Source organism: Gopherus evgoodei, chromosome 2, assembly GCF_007399415.2.
Source record: "Gopherus evgoodei ecotype Sinaloan lineage chromosome 2, rGopEvg1_v1.p, whole genome shotgun sequence".
Taxonomy (NCBI): Eukaryota; Metazoa; Chordata; order Testudines; family Testudinidae; genus Gopherus; species Gopherus evgoodei.
The window spans coordinates 157,411,097-157,433,003 of NC_044323.1; the positions used below are offsets into that span (position 1 = coordinate 157,411,097).

The 21,907-nt window shown below is 45.5% G+C and overlaps 1 protein-coding gene across 2 annotated transcripts; it reads right to left on the reverse strand.

Moving 5' to 3' along the window:
• Window positions 1-466: 466 nt before the first annotated feature.
• Window positions 467-19,940, reverse strand: CHMP7 (charged multivesicular body protein 7). 2 transcript variants are annotated; one of them, XM_030552061.1, is made up of 10 exons: window positions 19,594-19,940; window positions 17,756-17,930; window positions 15,434-15,619; window positions 6,477-6,610; window positions 5,986-6,034; window positions 5,535-5,654; window positions 5,073-5,171; window positions 4,679-4,739; window positions 3,419-3,571; window positions 467-2,325 (listed from the first exon to the last, which is right to left on the reverse strand). In XM_030552061.1, exons 1-10 carry the CDS (start codon window positions 19,881-19,883, stop codon window positions 2,261-2,263), a joined length of 1,332 nt encoding a protein of 443 aa, XP_030407921.1. In that variant the 5' UTR covers window positions 19,884-19,940; the 3' UTR covers window positions 467-2,260. The 2 variants fall into 2 exon arrangements, with proteins under 2 accessions (XP_030407921.1, XP_030407920.1); XM_030552060.1 differs by having other exon boundaries at window positions 3,419-3,574.
• Window positions 19,941-21,907: the final 1,967 nt, after the last annotated feature.

Consider the following 21,907-nt stretch of genomic DNA (forward strand, 5'->3'; position numbering starts at 1 on the left):
ATAGTGTCCTTGGTGAAAGTCCCAACATTTTAGTCATTTTATAAAGTGGACCGGAGGAAAAGCGTGGGAAACAATAGTGCTGCTTTCTGGCAATGAATGAGAGGCAGAAAGGATGGCATGCCCTGACGAGCAAAGAGAGCAATCACACGGCTTTTAAAGCCAATGCTCACAAACACGCCAAGGCTCCTGAACCATAAGCCAGCAAGGCTCTGTTTCTCACTGAAAGCAACTGCCTGTTTTAATTTAGACACAGAACTGAGCACTAGCAGAGGTCCTGTTGTGGGTACATCCAACAGCTGGGTGCATGGATTATCCATCACTGTTTTTGAAGTCAAACCACTGTCAGCTCCCCATTTATGCTTAGTGAGCAATCTTTCCATAATAGGTGTTGGAAGCACCGCGGAAGCAGCATTAATAATGTGATCAGTGTCAGAGATAATGCAAGAGAGAAACTGGCAGCACAATGGACGTTTTTTTTTTCCCCCTTTTATTACACAGCAGGTAGAAAAAACAGCAATTGTTTCCCCTCTTTCTCTTTACAAAGGAAAGAAACATGGAGATTAAAATTATTTAGTATGACTGTGTTTGCGACCCATGTGATTTGCTAACCTCTTGCACCATACCCTCCACAGGAGGAGGGGTCTCCACTCAGTAATGGCATTTGTGCAGGGGAGGAGAAGAGGAGCTGCTGTGTTCAGCTGCACCAGACTGTAGATGCTTCACTGGTAGTTCTCTCCCCACTCTCCTGGAGTTGGGCTAGGTCCAGTGTCCCTTCCTCTGTTCATTACTCCATGACCCTTTATTACTATTCATCCAAACTGCCTTCCACCTGGCTTGAGCAATGGAGAGCCACTGGTACAGGAGGCAGCACAGGACTAATACCCAATAAGCAGACACTGACTCAAATGTGGGGACACGAGGCGGAGACCAGTTAAAAATGTATACACAGCTAGCCCACTCTATAGCCTTCTTTCCTAGAGTCAGCCCACACTTGGTACTCACCACTCCATGTCTAGGGCACGGTGCTCCCATCAGGAGCCACAATACACAAGAGCACAGTTGGAAGTACTGCCTCGCCTAAAGCAGCTAATCCAGCCATGCTAGATGCAACTGGAAGCAAGACAGATCAGGCTTACCTCTTCTGAGTACACGATAAGCATAGTAAAAGTGACCTGCAAAGAGGAATTGCACTTCTTCCTAATGGACAAAGGCAGCTCCTAAAGCTTATTTCCTCTGCTTGTCTTTTTACATTAGAAATTCAGTTCTTCTGTAGGACAACTGGTGTCCTAGTGAAATTATGACATCTCAAGACTGTAAACTAAAAGAGAGGATTGTTAGACTGTTTAATACTCTGTTTTACTTTTACTGCCACTGTCCAAGGAACACTTTGGAAAAGGATATAAAATCCCCATCCATTCAGTGATGGTGTAGAAAGCTCACACTAGCCATCCCTGTGACTCCCAACAAGTTCTCCAGCAAAGGCAGGAAAGACTAAACTTGAGCTGTTATTTCTACAAGTAAAAAACAAGCAGAAACTTAATAAACATTGCTGGCCTTTATCATCACGCAGCCTAAAAAGCAACACTTTCATTTAAAAAACCCTTTGCAGGTCTCCTTTCAAGGCCTTAGTGTATTACAGACAGAGGAGTAAATTTCATCTTGTGCTGGCAATTGCTGCCCCCTAGTGGCAACAAGGCTCATACAATAAAACAGTTATTGGTCTCGTTGACCACAATCGTGCAAATACAAACAAGGGAAGATGGATAGTACTATCAACATGTGTGTAAGCTTGCTGCAGACAGATGACTGTCAAGAACAGTACCTATGTTACGTGCCAAACGTTTTACACAACCACACAAACAGCCAGAGGTCAAGTAGCTGTGATCCTACTGTGTTTCAGGGTCTCCTCAACGCTGGCCATAGCAAAACTGAGGATTGTTATGAAGTAGATGAGCTCAGGAATTGTAATCCTGCAGGGAAGACAGAGCTCATTGGCAAGAGTGAACATCGTAGGCGACTTGGGATAACAAGTCAAACTGAGAACAGTGTAGATATTGACATTAAAGAGACGACAGCAACACCAGCTAGGATCAGTTCCAGAAAGGGTGGATTGTCATGGCAGTAGATCCTGTTGTTTAGTGAAGTGATATCCGGTAAAGAGGGGGGCATTAGCCCACACTCCAAAAGTTATTTTTTAAAGTTACGGTCACTAGTTAAGCAAGCTTAAGACAACTTCTCAAATTACAGCAGCAGGACGCTGTTAGAGACCCAGTCCCAGAGCTCTTTTGGGTTCAGAATATGTAGAAGCAGTCTTTTGTGCCAAACCTACAAATGAAGAAGCAACAGAAGAAAAGTGAGTGTTCAGCAGCAGAATGGTTAAAGAAAGACCAACCATATCCTAAGTCCCGAAGACAGACACAGGCAAACACTTACTAAGCCCCCATACTGTGTAAGTCCATAGTGGTTTCTTGACACTAAAACAGCATACTACCTAGGGTTTGCCCTCAGATGTAAAGGATACTAACCCACGTTTCAGGACATAAGAAAGTTACTAACTGCTCAAAGATATGAAGAAAATTCTAGGGGCAGGTCATTCAATCATCAAGAGATTTCATGCCTTCCTCTGAAGCTTCTGATATTTACTACTTTTCGGGGACTACTGATTTGATCCAGTATGTTAATTCCTTTTTTTTTTTTAAATTAACCTTAAGTCACTCATCATTACTAGGTGAAGCTGAGACTGGTGGCCAATTTAAGCAGCCGTATGAGAAGAAGAGGGAGCACAATGAAAGGCCCAGAAGAACACTAAGAGGGTCTGCAGCATATTCAGGGACCTGGCAGATCAAATGTTTTAGCTACGGGCCTGCCAACATTTATAAGACAGACCAAAACACACTTTTACAACGACTCACACAGCTGGCACCATCCAGTTCTTCACAGTGCTCTGCTTTCGGAAGGAGTTAACTAGCTGGAAAACAGTTTCCACTAGCTACTAAAATAGGAGCTCTCTCTGTTTCCCATATAATGGGAGTAGGTCTGCTCAAAGAAGGGCGTCCCCTCTCTGTGATAATATAATGCTGGATTCACAGCCAAGGAAACTATAGACATTTAGCCACAGAATAGGGATGACATGAGCAAGGATAAAACATGCTTACCCCTCCACCCTGCAGCACCTCTCTAATAGGATAACCCTTGAAACCCCACTGACAGAGGTTTAGAGGTAACTACGCTTTCCTGGCCCATATCATGCTTAGCCCAGTCTATGCCAAGACTGCCAGGTGGTGCTAATTTACAGCACAGCAGTGCATTTGTAGAGCAGGACATTTGATCGCTGGCAAGTGGACAGAGAGCCACCATCTCTTGATATGTGGTTGATCCCAATAGCAGGCCACCAGCTAAGATTGTTGCCGATACATACCTCCATCCTTCTTCTCCAACTCTGCTTCAAGCTCAGTATCAGAGATGCTGGGAAATAGAGGCTTCTGGGGAACAGGAGGCAGGTCCAAAGGCTCTTTAGTGGAGTCCTGGAGGAGACTATCCAGTTCCTTCTCAAGTTCTTCACTGTCAACCTCTGCTAGGTTAGAGAAGAAACAAATCAATATCTGGAGGAATTAAACAATATCCTCACAGCACAAGAAACGGGCTGGAAGACCATATAAGCAAAACATCCCAGTGGCCAAGGAAGGCATTGTAGCAGGAGAGTGCTGCAAGGACAATCCTACATCAGTGGAAGAGCTGCTCACTCATGGCTGGACACTAAGACAAGATGTCATTCCCCTTTCAAAGGGAACATTACACTTGAGAACCTGAGCAGCTCCTGCCAACTCGTTTTTTACCGGTGGTTTGCATAGATTCCTGCCCAGGTAAGAAAAAACTTAACACTGACTTTACAAGTCAAGTTCAGAACAAGCACTAATGTCCCAGTTTCAGCCTCCACCAAAGTTACTTCAAGTCAGAAAGAGAACCATTGCAACTCTCTTATTATCCAAAACCATGAGCAGAGCCGCATGCTTCTTCCTCAGACAGGGACCTCATGCCTCAGGGCAGAAGAGGCAGAAAGTTCAACATCTAGGACTGGGGTGGGAAGGATCTGTCTGCTAAAGGCAGTAGGGGCTGATACATCCTAACCTCAGTCAGAAGGTATCACTGCTGAAGCCTGTGTGTGGAGGAAGGTCTGGAGGTGGGGAAGTGTTTTGGAAGAGACAGATAGCAACATAGGTGCTGTAGAAGATAAACCAGGAAGAAAGGAAGATATTACAAAAGCTAATAGTGTCCATCCAAAAAACAGACTAAACTACTCAGTAGTTTACAGCCCCAACCTTGGAGAGCTGCAAGCAGTTCTATGAGCTTGTATGTTTGGAGGAGTCCAATTGTGAGCTGGCTCCTACCCCCAGTTCTCCATCTACCTAATACTAAGTCCTGCCATGGGTACAGGGGACTAGACTAAATGACCTCTCGAGGTCCCTTCCAGTCCTATGATTCTACCTGTTGAGTCACTTGCAATAAGTGATCAGACACTAGGAGACTACCTGTAAACCTTTACTCCCTCTACAAGGCACCAGTAGAGCAGATGACTCTGAAGGGCTGAGAACAACTGCCTGTTCTCGGAGAACAGCCACTGGCAAGCACCTGAAGGGAGGGGAGGAGGAGAGAAAGCCCACAAAATGGATGAACTCACCCAAGCCATTGATCGACATTCCTGCCAGAGCCTGAACGACTTCATCCTGGGTGTCACAAAGCTGGAAGAGAATTAACAGTACATGGCTGTGCAATAAAGCCCTTCAAGTAGTTTTGACCACAGTTAGACACTACACAGATGAGCACTGTAAAAGAACATTAGAGATCGTCTACCAACACTTAAAGTACTAACGTTGCAGATATTTTAAGGACAAAGGAGTAATATGGAAGTTGATTTAAGGAAAGTTGTATGGACCATTCAGCCCAAGAGACATGCAGAGCATAAGGGCAAAATAGCGTCAGAAGCCTCAAGTCTAACTCCTGGGAAATGTGCCTAGTACATTCACCTACAGTTTCCCTTTCTGTTCTTATATGCCATCATCATCTCACAATACCTCCTGAATCTGATCCACCAGGTTCTCTGTCTTCTCCACAGTGACATCTTTCATGGACAGTTTCAGAGCTCCTACTCCAGCCTGGTAGGCATTGAACACCTTAATAAGCAGAAAAGAAAGCAATGTTACTTCTATTAGGGATGTGTTCCTTAGATTAAGGAAACACTATAAGCTGTTGCTTCTTCAGAAAAGCCCTAGGGTCTGCCTTCTGCTATCTTAGAGAGTTTTCAGTAGGGCAGCAGCATGAAGAGGCAAAGAGAGGATGCAGCCAGAGGCCAATTTCCTTGCCACAATCACAGTAAGACTCCTAGGCCATTCTCAGTATCTCTTGGAGTAGAGAGGATGAGGTCTTACTCATATGCAGGAGCTCTTCAAACACAGAGCTTGAAGAGGTAGGTAAAGCAAAGCAAACTTGAGCAGGAAAGTAAACATATGACACGAGAGGTGGAAGAAGCACACTACCATCTGATCTGTCTGAGAAGCATATATCCGATCCAAGATGCCTTGAACTGCATCCAGCTTGGAAAGGAGCTCTTCAATCCGCCGCTCTGTCCTTCGCTTGGACTTCAAATATCTCAGTGCCTGGGAACATGCACACAAACTTGAATCAGAAACCAGGCAGCATCCAAAAAGTCCCTTCTTAAAAGAACTATTCCAGTGCAGCAAAGCACATGCCATGGGCTGACTTTAGGACTGAGATGCCCTTAAATTCTCCTCACCATCCTACTCCAAATAAGAATGTTTGCATGAGGTGGCACCATGTGAATCAAGCCCCTCTGCCAGAGTAGTAGGTTTTGCAGGTTTCAGAATGGTCTTGGCATGCAACACTGAAACTCACAAGTTGCCCATCTCGTACCACAGTTCCAAGACCACAGCTTCTAAAGCAGAGCAGGCAGGGTCAGAGTATACTTACCAACTGCTTTTTGCCAGCTCTACAAGCGCCCCGGGCATCTTCTTTACACCTGCAAGGACAAAGGGCAAGGAGAAGCTCAAGCCTATAAGCAGGAGGGGGTCATGAAACAACTGTGATATTCTCCAGCCCATCCTCCCCTCTACCACTGTTCAGCCACTTGCAACTGGCTCACTCAGATCCAGTGCACACCATAAATCACTCCACCACTTTCCAGGATGCCTACTAGCAAATGATAAAGTATTCTGGGGTGCATCCAAGGACAACATATGGCAAGTGGCTGATGTGGAGACACAGGGTAAAATGGGTGGGGAACCCTGGGTTGCCATACTTCGCTCCCCATGCACCTGACAGCCGAATAAGAGGCATTTCTTGTCTTTTCACAGTCACAAAACAATTCCCTCAGCAACACATTATACATGCACTAAAGCCAGGTCACGAGCAAAGTGTTTCTCTCTCTCTCTCTCTCTCACACTCACACTCACACACACTACCTCTCTGCTTCCTGGGAAAGGGACTCCACCTTCTGTGATAGCAGCTGCTCACTCTGCATCAGCTGATAGACCCCGATGTCCACATCATTCACTGGGGATACTTTGGCATGCAGACCTCGGGCAAACTTCACTATCTAAAGGAGGAGCAGCACATTACTGAATTGCCAGACTGTAGGATTTGTGTTCTTGTAGGATTTGTGTTCTCACAAGCCGGAATCTCTAGAGCAACATCTATACCAAGAAAGCAAGACTTCTTCCTTAAAAAAAATAAAAGGCTGTGTAAACTCTGCCGTCACAGTTCCTTGTTCAGCTTTGGGCCTGTAATACTAAAAGGGACACTGGTAAATTAGAATCTAAAGAAAGGGCAATGCCAGCTTGTCCTATAATCCAGTAAAATATCAGATTTGAGCCATGTTAGTATGCAGCCATGATGCCTCAAAAGAATGCCCAGAAACTGCAGTGGTGTTGTGTATCTTCATGGGGGCAGTCTTCTTTTCGACTCAGCACCAATTACTTAGCATTTGTGCCGCACTTTGAAGATGTGAAGTGCCCAAGTATTACTGCTATCTAAACAGTTCCCCTGCATGATACTAGTGGGCACTGCACAGCTGAAGGTGTCATCTTTCAGATTAGATGTGAAACCAACATCAGAACCACTTACAGTCATCAGAAAGCCTATGGTACAACCCACCGCCCAAGAACTGTAGTATTAACCTCTGTGTTGTGTCCAAATTCCAGCTGGAAAGATTACATTCAACCACTCCGAAATCCCTATTCATCTTCAATTGGTTACAGTGTTCTCTTCTTCTTCCTGTCCTAGACCACTGTGTAGTGTTGCTGGAAGAACACCAAATAACCTGTGTCTATAGCTTGCCCATCAGCTTGTAAAGCGTAGAATTCCTTGGAATGAACAGCGTTAGATATTTACAAGACTGTTTGGGGAGTAGAATTTAGATCCCTCACTTAGTGAACACTCTAGACCCTCAGCCCTGCACCACCGGCTTATGATAATGGGGAAAAGCCATTTCTTCCTGTACACATACAAGGTGAACGGCTAATGGAAGACACCGGCATTTAGCCATAAAAGGTGCCCTGTCAGCAAAACAGAATGCAAGACAGGAATGGGACAACACACACTCTACATAAGAATGGCCCTACTGGGTCAGACCAAGGGTCCATCTAGCCCAGTATCCTGTCTTCCAACAGTGGCCATGTCACAACCTAGTCCCAGATTTGGACCTTAGCGTCCAAAATATGGGGGTTAGCATGAAAACCTCCAAGCTTAGTTACCAGCTTGGACCTGGTACTGCTGCCACCACCCAAAAAATTAGAGTGTTTTGGGGCACTTTGGTCCCCCCAAAAACCTTCCCTGGGGACCCCAAGACCCAAATCCCTTGAGTCTCACAACAAAGGGAAATAATCCTTTTTCCCTTCCCCCCTCCAGGTGCTCCTGGAGAGCTACACAGAAGCAACCTCCGTGAATCTAAGCAGAGGGACTCCACCCTCCCCGTTTCCAGTCCTGGAAAACAGAATTACTTCCCTCTTCACCCAGAGGGAATGCAAAGGCAGGCTAGTAAATTTAACACACACAGATCTCCCTCTGACTTCTTCCTCCCACCAATTCCCTGGTGAGCTGCAGACCCAATTCCCTGGAGTTCCTCACTAAAGAAAAACTCCAACAGGTCTTAAAAGAAAGCTTTATATAAAAAAGAAAGAAAAATACATACAAATGGTATCTCTGTATTAAGGTGACAAATACAGGGTCAATTGCTTAACAGAAATATGAATAAACAGCCTTATTTAAAAAGAATACAAATCAAAGCACTCCAGCAACTATAAACATGTAAATACAAAAAAACAATAACCCTTATTGTTTTTATGATCTCTGTACTCACAACTTGGAAACAGAAGATTAAAAAGCAGGAAACAGAAATCACTTCTCAAAGCTGAGAGAGAGGCAGGCAGGCAGACAAAGAACTCAGACACAAACTTTCCTCTACCCAGAGTTGAAAAAATCCGGTTTCCTGATTGGTCCTCTGGTCAGGTGCTTCAGGTTACTTTTTTTTTTTCAGGTGAAAGAGACATTAACCCTTAGCTATCTGTTTATGATACGCCCCCCAAATTGCAGACAGTGGGGAAGCTCACTGGCGGCGATTTCCTTCTAGAACTTTAAAATAAACAGATTAATACAACACATGCATCTTTACATATACCACTAAGTATATAACTAACAGACGTCTACATTTTAAGAACACTTTTAAACTACTGAATTCTGGGAAACTCTCATGGGAGAGTGCATCAGCTACTTTGTTAGAAGCTCCTGAGATGTGCTGAATTTCAAAATTAAAATCTTGGAGAGCTAAACTTCAAAGAAGAAGTTTTTTGTTGTTCCCCTTGGCAGTATGAAGCCACTTTAGTGCAGCATGGTCAGTTTGTAGCTGGAACCGCCGTCCCCAAACATATGGGCGTAGCTTTTCGAGGGCGTACACAATGGCGTAGCATTCCTTTTCACTGACTGACCAGTGAGTTTCCCTCTCAGACAGTTTCTTGCTGAGAAACACGACAGGATGGAAGTTGTGATTTGTTGCTTCCTGCATGAGAACTGCTCCTATACCACGCTCAGATGCATCCATGTTTACTAGGAATGGCTTGTCAAAGTCCGGGGCCCTGAGTACAGGGTCAGACATGAGCGTCGCCTTAAGCTGGGTAAAGGCCTTTTGACACTTATCAGTCCACTTAACTGCATTTGGCTGGGTCTTTTTGGTCAGGTTGGTCAGTGGGGCAGCGATTTGGCTGTAGTGTGGTACAAATCGCCTGTAGTATCCGACCAAGCCTAAGAAGGATTGGACCCGTTTCTTTGACCTTGGGACAGGCCACTTTTGGATAGCATCCACCTTGGCCTGTAGGGGGTTTATGGTTCCTCGACCCACCTGGTGCCCCAGGTAAGTCACTCTGTTTTGGCCTATTTGACACTTTTTGGCCTTAACAGTTAGTCCGGCCTGCCCGATGCGGTCAAAGACCTTTTTCAGCTGTAGTAGGGGTTCGGGCCAGGAGTCTGAAAAAATGGCCACATCATCGAGGTAGGCAACTGCAAATTTTCCCAGTCCTGCTAGTAGACCATTTACCAGGCTCTGGAAGGTGACGGGTGCATTTCGAAGGCCGAAAGGAAGGACATTGAATTCATACACCCCCGCATGGGTGACGAATGCTGACCTTTCCTTGGCAGGTTCATCTAGCGGTACTTGCCAGTACCCCTTGGTTAAGTCTATTGTAGAGATGAATTGAGCACGTCCCAACTTCTCCAATAGTTCATCGGTGCGTGGCATTGGATAGTTGTCCGGACGAGTTACCGCATTTAGCTTACGGTAGTCCACGCAAAAGCGTATTTCCCCATCTGGTTTGGGTACCAGAACCACTGGAGATGCCCATGCACTGGTAGATGAGAGGATTATACCCATCTGTAGCATGTTCTGGATCTCCCGTTCTATAGCAGCTTGGGCATGAGGAGACACCCAGTAGGGTGGGGTTCTAATGGGGTGAGCATTACCTGTGTCAATGGAGTGATATGCCCGTTCAGTCCGTCCTGGGATGACTGAGAACAATGGGGCGAAGCTAGTGCACAGCTCCTTGATTTGTCGCCGCTGCAGACGTTCCAGGGTGGTTGAGAGGTTCACCTCTTCCACGCCACCGTCTTTTTTTTCGTTGTAGTAGACACTGTCAGCCCATTCAGCATCATCTCCCTGGACTGTAAACTGACAAACCTGTAAGTCTCTGGAACAGAAAGGCTTGAGAGAATTAACATGGTACACTCTGGGCTTTAGTGAGGAATTGGGAAATGCTATGAGGTAGTTTACATTTCCCAGGCGCTCTTGGACCTTGAAGGGCCCTTCCCATGATGCTTCCATCTTATGGGCCTGTTGCGCCTTCAAGACCATAAACTGGTCTCCTACCTTGAAGGAACGTTCTCTGGTATGTTTGTCATACCAGGCCTTTTGCTCTTCCTGAGCATTTTTTAGGTTTTCTCTAGCAAGGGCTAAAGAGTGTCGGAGGGTGCTTTGTAGGTTACTTACAAAGTCCAGAATGTTAGTTCCTGGAGAAGGCGTAAACCCCTCCCATTGCTGCTTCACCAACTGTAATGGCCCCTTAATCTCGTGACCATACACAAGTTCCAACGGTGAAAACCCTAAACTGGGATGTGGTACAGCCCTGTAGGCAAACAGCAACTGCTGCAACACTAGGTCCCAATTATTGGAGTGTTCGCTGATGAATTTACGTATCATGGCCCCCAAAGTCCCATTAAACCTTTCCACCAGGCCATTGGTTTGATGGTGGTACGGGGTGGCAACCAAGTGATTCACCCCATGAATTTCCCACAGTTTTTCCATGGTCCCTGCCAGGAAATTAGATCCTGAATCTGTAAGGATGTCGGAGGGCCAACCTACCCTGGCAAAGATGTCTGTTAGGGCCAGGCACACAGTGTTAGCCCTGGTGTTGCCTAGAGCTACTGCTTCCGGCCATCGGGTAGCAAAGTCCACTAAAGTCAGTATGTACTGCTTTCCTCTGGGTGTCTTTTTTGGGAAAGGACCCAGAATATCCACAGCTACTCGCTGAAATGGGACCTCAATTATGGGGAGTGGCTGGAGAGGGGCCTTGACCTGGTCTTGTGAGGTATGCCAAAGAGTGGGAAAACCCCAAGACCGGACATACTTGGCAACATCCTTGCCCATCCCCTCCCAGTGGAAGGACTTCCCCAACCGGTCCTTGGTTCTGTTCACCCCAGCATGGCCACTGGGATGATCATGGGCTAAGCTTAAGAGCTTCCCTCGGTACTTAGTTGGAACCACCAACTGTTTTTGCGGCTGCCATTCTTCCCGGTGTCCACCAGAAAGAATCTCCTTGTATAAAAGTCCTTGGTCTATAACAAACCGGGATCGATTAGAAGAGCTGAGAGGCGGTGGGGTGCTCCGTGCCGCCGCCCACGCTTTCTGAAGGCTGTCATTTGCTTCCTGCTTAGTCTGGAATTGTTCCTTTGTGGCTGGGGTCACCAGTTCTTCCTCGTACTGTGGACTTGGGCTTGGTCCCTCTGGAAGCGATGTAGGTGATGGAGTGGTTTCCGTTGCTGGTGAACCGCTCTCCGCTGGTGCACCTGAGGGTATTTCAGGCTCTGGCTGAGCCTTTTGGATATGGCTGCCTTTTGCTTCTGCCAGTTTTGGCTCGCTGGCGCCCTCTGGCGTTGAGTTTGAAGATGGGGTTGCACTTGCTGGTGCTGGTTGCTGTTCCAGTTCCGGGCCTGGGACTGGAGGTGCTGTGGCTGTTTCAATGGTTGGCATGGAATCCGGGTCCACTACCTCTGTCTGGGTCTCTGGTAACACAGACGGGGCCTCTGTGGATGGCTCAGGAACAGGAATGGGTCTGGAAGCTTGCCTGGTTTGGCTATGTGTAACCATTCCCACTTGCTTGGCCCGCTTCACCTGGTTGGCCAAGTCTTCCCCCAGTAGCATGGGGATAGGATAATTGTCATAGACTGCAAAAGTTCACATTCCTGACCAGCCTTTGTACTGGACAGGCAGTTCAGCTGTAGGCAAGTCTACAGCTTGTGACATGAAGGGGTAAATTGTAACCTTGGCCTTTGGGTTGATGAATTTGGGGTCAACGAAGGATTGGTGGATAGCTGACACTTGTGCCCCCGTGTCTCTCCACGCAGTAACCTTCCTTCCGCCCACTCTCAAATTTTCCCTCCGCTCCAAGGGTATTTGAGAGGCATCTGGGCCTGGGGATCTTTGGTGTGATGGTGGTGTAATGAACTGCACTCGATGGCGTTCTTTGGACAGTTGGCCTTGACATGTCCCAGTTCATTACACTTAAAGCATCTTCCATCTGATGGGTCACTGGGCCGAGGTGAGTTACTGGAGACTGGTGAGAATAGGGCGTCTGTGGCTTTACTTGTGTTGTATGTGGGGTCTTTGGCTGTCCTCGGTTGTAGGGTTTATGGTCGGTGTGCCCCCTGGGTATTCGTTCCCCTTGACCGTAGCTTTCTTGCTTTCTGCCACTTCCATCCATCTGGCTCCAATCTCCCCCGCCTCAGCGAGGTTTTTGGGTTTTCCATCTTATATGTACCGTGTTATGTCCTCAGGAACACCATCCAAGACCTGCTCCATTTGTATGAGGAGGTGCAGTTCTTCCAAGGTTTTAACATTGTGTCCTGATATCCAGGCCTCATAATTTTTCCCAACGTAGTAGGCGTGTTTGGGAAATGACACATCTGGTTTCCACTTTTGGGTTCTGAAACGCCGACGGGCATGATCCGGGGTTATCCCCATTCTGTATCTGGCCTTGGTTTGGAAAAGTTTATAGTCGTTCATGTGCTGCTTAGGCATTTCAGCTGCCACCTCTGCTAAAGGTCCACTGAGCTGTGGCCTCAATTCTACCATGTACTGGTCTTCAGGGATGCTGTACCCAAGACAGGCTCTTTCAAAATTTTCCAAGAAGGCCTCGGTGTCATCACCTGCCTTGTAGGGGGGAAATTTCCTGTGATGTGGAACAAGTACTGGCGAAGGGTTGTTAGGATTGGCTGGCGCATTCAGCCCAGCTTGCGCTAAGTCCAGTTCATGTTTTCTCTGTTTTTCCTTCTCTTCACTTTCTTTTTCTTGTTTTTCCAACTCTCGTTGGTGGGCTGCATTGTTGGCTTCTTCTTGTTTTTGTAGCCTTTCCATCTCTTGTTTGTGAGTTGCCTCATCTCTGGCCATCTGTGTCCTGAGCAGTTCTATCTGTTTTTCCATTGCTTCGAGCTGTACTGCATCTGGTTTTCGTGACATCTTGTTTTCTTGTGTTGGGGTGCCCTCCGGTGTTTGTCGTCTGAACTGCAGGTTCTCTGTTGCCTCCTGGGGTCTGCCTAGCAACAGTGCCTTTTTCCCTTTTGCTAATCTTTTCAATGTTAAGTAAACCAGAAAAACCACTTTATTTGCATGTATATAGTGCTGGTATCTGCCTCCTAATGGGAGTGCTATTGTCTGACAAAAGACCTGTAACAGTCTCTTAATGGTTGCTTGCTTAATATGCAAGCCACAACTGCCAGAGAGAGCAGAAAAAAAAATTCTCTCTGGTTCCCTTTTAAAACCAAGCCCTCTCTGCTAAAAAGCCCCTAGCAGAGAAAAGAAAAATATAATATTCCTACTGGCTTCTGGATTCTGTCTATCCCACCACTGCATACCATGTCACAACCTAGTCCCAGATTTGGACCGTAGCGTCCAAAATATGGGGGTTAGCATGAAAACCTCCAAGCTTAGTTACCAGCTTGGACCTGGTACTGCTGCCACCACCCAAAAAATTAGAGTGTTTTGGGGCACTTTGGTCCCCCCAAAAACCTTCCCTGGGGACCCCAAGACCCAAATCCCTTGAGTCTCACAACAAAGGGAAATAATCCTTTTTCCCTTCCCCCCTCCAGGTGCTCCTGGAGAGCTACACAGAAGCAACCTCCGTGAATCTAAGCAGAGGGACTCCACCCTCCCCGTTTCCAGTCCTGGAAAACAGAATTACTTCCCTCTTCACCCAGAGGGAATGCAAAGGCAGGCTAGTAAGTCTAACACACACAGATCTCCCTCTGACTTCTTCCTCCCACCAATTCCCTGGTGAGCTGCAGACCCAATTCCCTGGAGTTCCTCACTAAAGAAAAACTCCAACAGGTCTTAAAAGAAAGCTTTATATAAAAAAGAAAGAAAAGTACATACAAATGGTCTCTCTGTATTAAGGTGACAAATATAGGGTCAATTGCTTAACAGAAATATGAATAAACAGCCTTATTTAAAAAGAATACAAATCAAAGCACTCCAGCAACTATAAACATGTAAATACAAAAGAAAAACAATAACCCTTATTGTTTTTATGATCTCTGTACTCACAACTTGGAAACAGAAGATTAAAAAGCAGGAAACAGAAATCACTTCTCAAAAGCTGAGAGAGAGGCAGGCAGGCAGGCAAAGAACTCAGACACAAACTTTCCTCCACCCAGAGTTGAAAAAATCCGGTTTCCTGATTGGTCCTCTGGTCAGGTGCTTCAGGTTACTTTTTTTTTTTCAGGTGAAAGAGACATTAACCCTTAGCTATCTGTTTATGATAGGCCAGTGCCAAGTGCCACAGAGGCAATGAACAGAACAGATAATCACCAAGTGATCCATCCTCTGTCGCTCATTCCCATCTTCTGGCAAACAGAGGCAAGGAACACCATTCCTGCCCCTCCTGGCTAATAGCCATTGAGGGACCTATCCTCCATGAACTTATCTAGTTCTTTTTTGAACCCTGTTATGGTCTTGGCCTTCACAACGTACTCTGGCAAGGAGTTCCACAGGTTGACTATGCATTGTGTGAAGAAATACTTCCTTTTATTTGTTTTAAACATGCTGCCTATTAATTTCATTTGGTGATCCCTAGTTCTTGTGTTATGAGAAGCAGTAAACAACACTTCCTTATCTACTTTCTCTATACCAGTCATGATTTTATAGACCTCAATCATATCTCCTCTTAGCCATCTCTTTTCCAAGCTGAGAATCCCAGTCTTATTAATCTGTCCTCATATGGAAGCCATTCCATACCCCTAATCATTTTTGTTGCCCTTTTCTGAATCTTTTCCAATTCCAATATATCTTTTTGAGATGGGGCGACCACATCTGCACACAGTATTCAAGATGTTACCATGGATTTATATAGAGGCAGCATGATATTTTCTATCCTATTATCTATCCCTTTCTTAATTATTCCCAGCATTCTGTTTGCTTTTTTGACTGCCGCTGCACATTGAGTGGATGTTTTCAGAGAACTATCCATAATGATTCCAAGATCTCTTTCTTGAGTGGCAACAGCTAATTTAGACCCCATCATTTTATACATATAGTTGGGACTATGCTTTCCAATGCGCATTACTTTGTATTTATCAAAATTAAATTTCATCTGCCATTCTGTACCTTCTCTCTATTCTGCTCCATGACCGTGACTCTCTTTTCCTTCTGCAGCTGGAGCAGCAGTAGATAGAATGTCCTCTCATCCGGACATATGCTGGCACAGAGTGAGCGCAATTCTGAGAGGACAACAACAGGGTGGGAAGAGAGTGCAGAATTCTGATAGAGGCGATACACTTCCTCTGCCTTTTCCTGAAGGAAAGAAACAAAACTGTTAGTGTGCATTGGGATCCCTTTCTTATTACTGCAATGGGTGCCAATCTGACATCTCTATGCCAATGCAGATTTCATACACAGGTGAAGAATCACAACAGTATTGTATCATGGCCCACACAAGTCATGTATAATCAAGAATATTTTACCAGCAAATCTACACATAATGTATACTTCACATGTCGTAACTCATAACATAGGCTGAACAGCACGGTGTAGAGATATGAGCACAGGAATGGGAGACAGAAGCTGTGGAATAGCAATCCCAAGTGAGGCAAGTCACTTCACCTCTCCCCCATCTGTAAAATGAGGATAACACATACCCAACCTCACAGGAATGGTAAGGATTTATGTTTCATTTTTAAAAAGCACCATGTCCTTATCAGCTTTCATATCCATGCCAAATGAATGTGTTTACACTCCTATGTCGTCTCCTCTGCCAATCAAATTCTCTCTGTATTCTCTTCAGGCTTATAAGTTACCTGATATCATAGCTCTAGTCTAAAACTTTGGGGAAAGGTGACTTTTGTATTTTAGGAACTCAGGAGAACTGGGAGTATATTTTATTTATTGCACACATTACACAGAAAAGTTTCTAAAAGTGGACTATGAAGGTTCAATTAAAAGAATTGTTTGTAAAATTTAAAAAAAGGGAAAGTTTACAGTTCTTTAAAAACAGCATTGCTGTTAATGGAATACAGGAGAATCACTTGTTCCCTCAGTTCCTGAGGCACTGGAGCTGCAAGCTTCCTGTTTCCTCTGCCAAAGCATATATCAAAATAAGCAACAGACACTGCATGGTGAGTAAGCCATTCCATAGCCCTTTCTATGCTTCTCAAAAGGTTTTCTTTTCCGACTTTGTCCCAATTCAAACTTTTTTTAAAATTTCAACTTGATCAGTTAAGCCATTTTTTCACATGTAACACAAAATACATGTCTCTTTTCAAAAATGAAAGATACACTTAAACCTGGAATCTAGACAACTTAAAATAATTAAATAAATAAAGTTGAATGCAGTGTCATGAATTCCATCTGCCTCTGAATCCCACAGTGAATGTTTGAGGCTTTACAGTCACTTTTTTTTTTTTAAGGGTTTATTTCCTGATGCTGTATAAAAGCCCCATTCTAATATGGGACATTGACATCCATGAAACAGTGCAACTGTACACCGAGTGCTGTCAAGTGCACAATGCAAACAAGTTGAACAGAGAAAAGAGTTCTCTATAATCCCAGTGAGTTATAATCATTTAAGCTGCTGCTTGTAATGAAAATAGGTAACAAAAGTTCAGAAAGATGTGATCTTCTTTTTTAGTTGATTTTTCACTTCAAACTCTTATTTTTTAGTTCAGCTAACTCAAGGACATAGGGCCAACTAAAGGAATCAGATGCAATGCCACTTAAGCCAAATGGGGCAAGACTGATTTATACCAGTTTAGAATCTGGCTCTATTTTTAAACTTCAAAAGTTGCCATAAACAAGTGCCTTTCACAGGTTTGGAGACGCACGTACAGAAAAGTGTATAAACACTGCTTCAATTTAATTTTAAAGCTGCATGTGAATTCAATGAAGACAAGAGATACTGGATGGACAGTCACTGACACTTATGTATGTATCTATAGAACAAATGGTGCTCAGACAGTAATCTGCAGGCTTCCACACATACTGTACTGAAAAAAATATATTTACCTCAAACTTAACTTGGAGGAGGCCCTTTTTAAATGTAAGAGAAGAGTGGCCTCACAGCAGAGACTGCCACCTCTGCTCATGTGTTATGATTCAGAGACATTCACTAGAAAATGAACTGAAAACCCATCAACTCATTTTACAGAAGCCATTTAACAGCCATTACATTAATATCTGAACATATATGTTCAGATAAGGGCTCTATGTCCCATGTATGAGCCATTCAACCCCCCTCCTTTCTCTTGGGTTTTTGAATGTACATGAGTAGAGATGAAGGTCTCTTATTCAACTCTGACTCTTTCCTGTTAATGTGGGGAAATCTTTATTATGTGATTCAAGGAAAACCCATCTCAACACCCTCCCCGCACACACACATTCTCGATCTTCATAACATGAGTAACCAGGGCAAGCTCCAAACAGTGCAATGCTCACCTGAAGTAGCTCCACAAAAATAAGCACTTCCTCCTCCTCAGGCACTTTACTGTCACCCAGCACACTTGACAGGGTCCATTTCAGGGGCTTCAGAATGAAGATTCCCACACCCCATGAGATCCAGCTGCAGTCTACACTGGCTATGAAGTCTGACTCCCTCTGCAGTTTGCCACGTCTGAAGAGAGTAAGACATACAAGAATTAGAAATGGATGTGGCTGCCCAGTCCCCACTGTGCAGATGTAATCATCAGTGCATGTAGAGATCTCTGTGGAGAATCATCTTTAGCAGTAACATCTCCCCAGCACAGAACATATAAGTCGGTCCACAATTCCAGTAGATTTCACAAGATTGTCTAACTGAGCATTTATTTGGACATCAATTTGAAATCTCAATTTTAAATAAAATGTTATGTGCAATATAAAAATGCTCAAAAACAACTACTGTATTTCCAGTTTATTTGTTTTGGGCTTTTGACAGAATTTATACACAATGGTTTACTATAAAAGCTTTCCTATTGTCAGTTTCCTTTCCTATTTGTGTGGGGATTTTCCACACTGCAAATTCATAGAAAATAGTTCAAGGAACTTCCTCTGCCTACACATCCTCTTGCAACTTTGCTGATTTTACAAATATTTTCCTATGTTGTTCTCTCATTTTACAAAGTGAAAATAAAACACACACATCCAAAAAAAGGTAACTGGCTGCAGTGAAGCTCTTATAGTGATTGTGCATTTGACAGAACTTTATGCATAAAGTACATAACCTGGAAACACAAATCATTTTCTCCTCTGATTTCTTCCAGACACGACCATTGTGTGTTATATTTATAATACCAGTAGGTAAAAGATTTTCAGACTGGCATAAAATATGTGGGTTGTTCCTTACGTATTTTCAAGGGGGAACAATCTCAGTGCTGTTGCCCCCTACACTGGATAGAGCCTATGAAAAGACAAAACATTGCCTCTAGTGCCCAAGCAGCTTCTACAGCACCATACCTAATCCTCCTCTCCAGAGTCTTCCGGCAAACTGGCCTCCCAGCACCCACTACAAAACGGCCCCATGCACTTTCATGCAAAGCAGCCTTCTGAATGTCCCTAAGCATATTGCTCCCTATGCCCACTAACAACTTTTGCCTCATGCACCTTCCCTGCTACCCATGTGTGTCCAGCACCCAAGTTTCGAACTGAACCCTAGCATATCGCTATCACCCTTTCAGTTCAGTGCCCCCTCTGATCCATGCCCATCAGTCCCCCTTATGTACAGTACTCCACAACTCCTACCACATTTCCCACGGTAATGTCCCATGCTGCTCAACATTCCTGTGCCTGGCATACCTAGTGACCACTGGCATATTGCCCTCTCAGTGCCCCACATCCCTCCCAGCATTTCCGTGCACCCAAGGACCGCCAGAATATCATGCACCCTAGTGCTCCATGTCCCATCTCCCTGAACCCCAAACCCACCGGGATATTGCTCTTGCTACTACCACAAGCCCTGTGTACTCCTATGACTTACATCTCTAATAACCCCTTAGTATACTGTCCTCTCTAAGCACCCCACACGCTGCACCTCCAGTGACCCTCAGCATATTGCTCCCAGTACCCCACCCATATACCTGCACCTAGTGACCTCAGTCACCGCCAGTGACCCCCAGCATGTTGCTCCCAGTACCCCACCCCTATACCTGCACCTGCTGATCCCCAGTCACCTCCAGAATATTGCCCTGCCTTAATGCCCCACGTGCCCAGCAGCCCCCAGTGTGTTGCCCCCTTAGCGCCCCCCACCCCGCCTGTGCCCAGCCCATGGCTCTGCCTCCGGGCCCGCCCCGGCCGGGTACCTGAGCAGTTCGCGGAGCACGGTGCCCAGCCCCAGCGGGACGCTGCCGCGGCGCTGGAAGGCCTGCTGCAGCTCCCGCAGGCAGGTCCGCACCGCCCCCCGGCGGCGGCCCCGGCCCAGCACCAGCTCGGCCCAGAAGCCCATCTTGCTGTCCCACTCGGTGCTGTTCACCTCCCGGCTCTGCTTGAAGGCCGAGAACAGGAAGGCCATACGCTCCTCGTCCGACTCCCACTCCGGGGGCAGGTCCCCCTCCGGGGCCGGCCCGGGAAGCGTCTCCGCCGGCGAGCACATCTACGCGAGCCCCCGGCTCCCAGCGCGGCCTATCCCCCCGCTTCGCCCCGCCGCGGCCCGCAGCCTCTCACTGCCGGGCAGCCGCACGGCGCATGCGCCGCCGCCCCGTTTGTGAGGCCTTCCCGAGCATGCGCCGTGTGGCTGACGGGCCGGCAAGCAAAGTTCTCTTCCCGAAATGCATTGCGGGAGCCGGGCTTGGAGGCGCAGAGGGAGCCTTTATCCGCCTCTGTGTGGCTGCTGGGACGTGAAGGGTGCTAGTGCCACCCTCGACAAGCCCCCCCCCAAATATTCATGCCAGCATCATGCTGCAAGGGGAAAGCTGTGTGTGGTAACCCCATGACATCACGGTGCTTCAGAATGACATCATCATGTCAGGCATGATGTCATGCCAGCACCACAACCCAGGTGGGTCTCCACGCTCGTCACAGTGAGGGGCCATCCAGGAATGGTGTCATGGTGCGCCAGGCCTCATCAAGTTACCATGACATCACAACGTTCCCAACAGGTGACACCCTGTCACCTCAGAACACAGGGTACGAATGCCACATATTGCAGCTCAGCACAGCATGGAAAAAACACCACGTCACATCAGTCTGAGGCATGCTGAAAGGTCACAGCATAATGACATTGTCTTAAAATGTCAACTCACTCCACCCAACCAGCGTCACGCCATGGTACAACAGGATCACGCATAAACATTACCACTTCGGGTCAACATGCCTTCACAGCATGAAATAACATGTCCCAATGTCAAGCAGCTAGGTCAAAACTGGCAACAATCACACAGTACCAGAATGTGATGTATTCAAACATCATCGTATCATATTATCAGCTTTGGCTGAAGTTTCACATCACCTCAAATGATGGAGAAAGTCCAGAGAAAGGTCTAGAAAACAAGACCTATAAGGGAAGATTAAACAAACCCAATATTTTCAGTCTGGAAAAGAGAATATTGAGAGCGGACATGCTTCAGTCTTCACAGCTGAGGATGTGCGGGAGATTCCCAAACCTGAGCCATCCTTTGTAGGTGACAAATCTGAGGAATTGTCACAGATTTAAGTGTCACTAGAGGTAGTTTGGAATTAATTGATAAACTTCACAGTAACAAGTCACTGGGACCAGATGGCATTCACCCATTCTGAAAGAACTCAAATGTGAAATTGCGGAACTATTAACTATGGTTTGTAACCTGTCCTTTAGATCAGCTTCTGCACCCAGTGACTGGAAAATAGCTAATGTAATGCCAATATTTAAAAAGGGTTCTAGAGGTGATTCCAGCAATTATAGACTGGTAAGTTTAATGTCGGTATTGGGCAAATTAGTTGAAACAATAGTAAAGAATAAAATTGTCAAGACACATAGAAGAACATAAATTGTCAGGGAAAAGTCAGCATGGTTTCTGTAAAGGGAAATCATGTCTTACTAATCTGTTAGAGTTCTTTGAAGGGGTTAACAAATGTGGACAAGGGGGATCCAGTGAACATAGTGTATTTAGATTTCCAGAAAGCCTTTGACAAGGTCCTTCACCAAAGGCTCTTATGTAAATTAAGTTGTCATGGGATAAGAGGGAAAATCCTTTCATGGATTGAGAACTGGTTAAAAGACAGGGAACAAAGGGTAGGAATAAATGGTAAATTTTCAGAATGTAGAGGGGTAACTAGTGGTGTTCCCCAAGGGTCAGTCCTAGAACCAATCCTATTCAATTTATTCATAAATGATCTGGAGAAATGGGTAAACAGTGAGGTGGCAAAGTTTGCAGATGATACTAAACTGCTCAAGATAGTAAAGACCAAAGCAGACTCTGAAGAACTTCAAAAAGATCTCACAAAACTAAGTGATTGGGCAACAAAATGGCAAATGAAATTTAATGTGGATAAATGTAAAGTAATGCACATTGGAAAAAACAACCCCAACTATACATACAATATGATGGGGGCTAATTTAGCAACAACTAATCAGGAAAGATCTTGGAGTCATCATGGTTAGTTCTCTGAAGACATCCACACAGTGTGCAGCGGCAGTCA

Bases quoted from the DNA above. Each gene is read 5' to 3' on its own strand.
- CHMP7 (XM_030552060.1), bottom strand. From the start codon at position 19,883: ATGTGCTCGCCGGCGGAGACGCTTCCCGGGCCGGCCCCGGAGGGGGAC. The intron at 17,931-19,593 runs GTACCCGGCCGG...TACTCTCTTCAG, and splicing joins GTGCTCCGCGAACTGCTCAG to ACGTGGCAAACTGCAGAGGG. The intron at 5,172-5,534 runs GTAGTGTGCTTC...CTGCTTATTAAG, and splicing joins CTTCTCAGACAGATCAGATG to GTGTTCAATGCCTACCAGGC.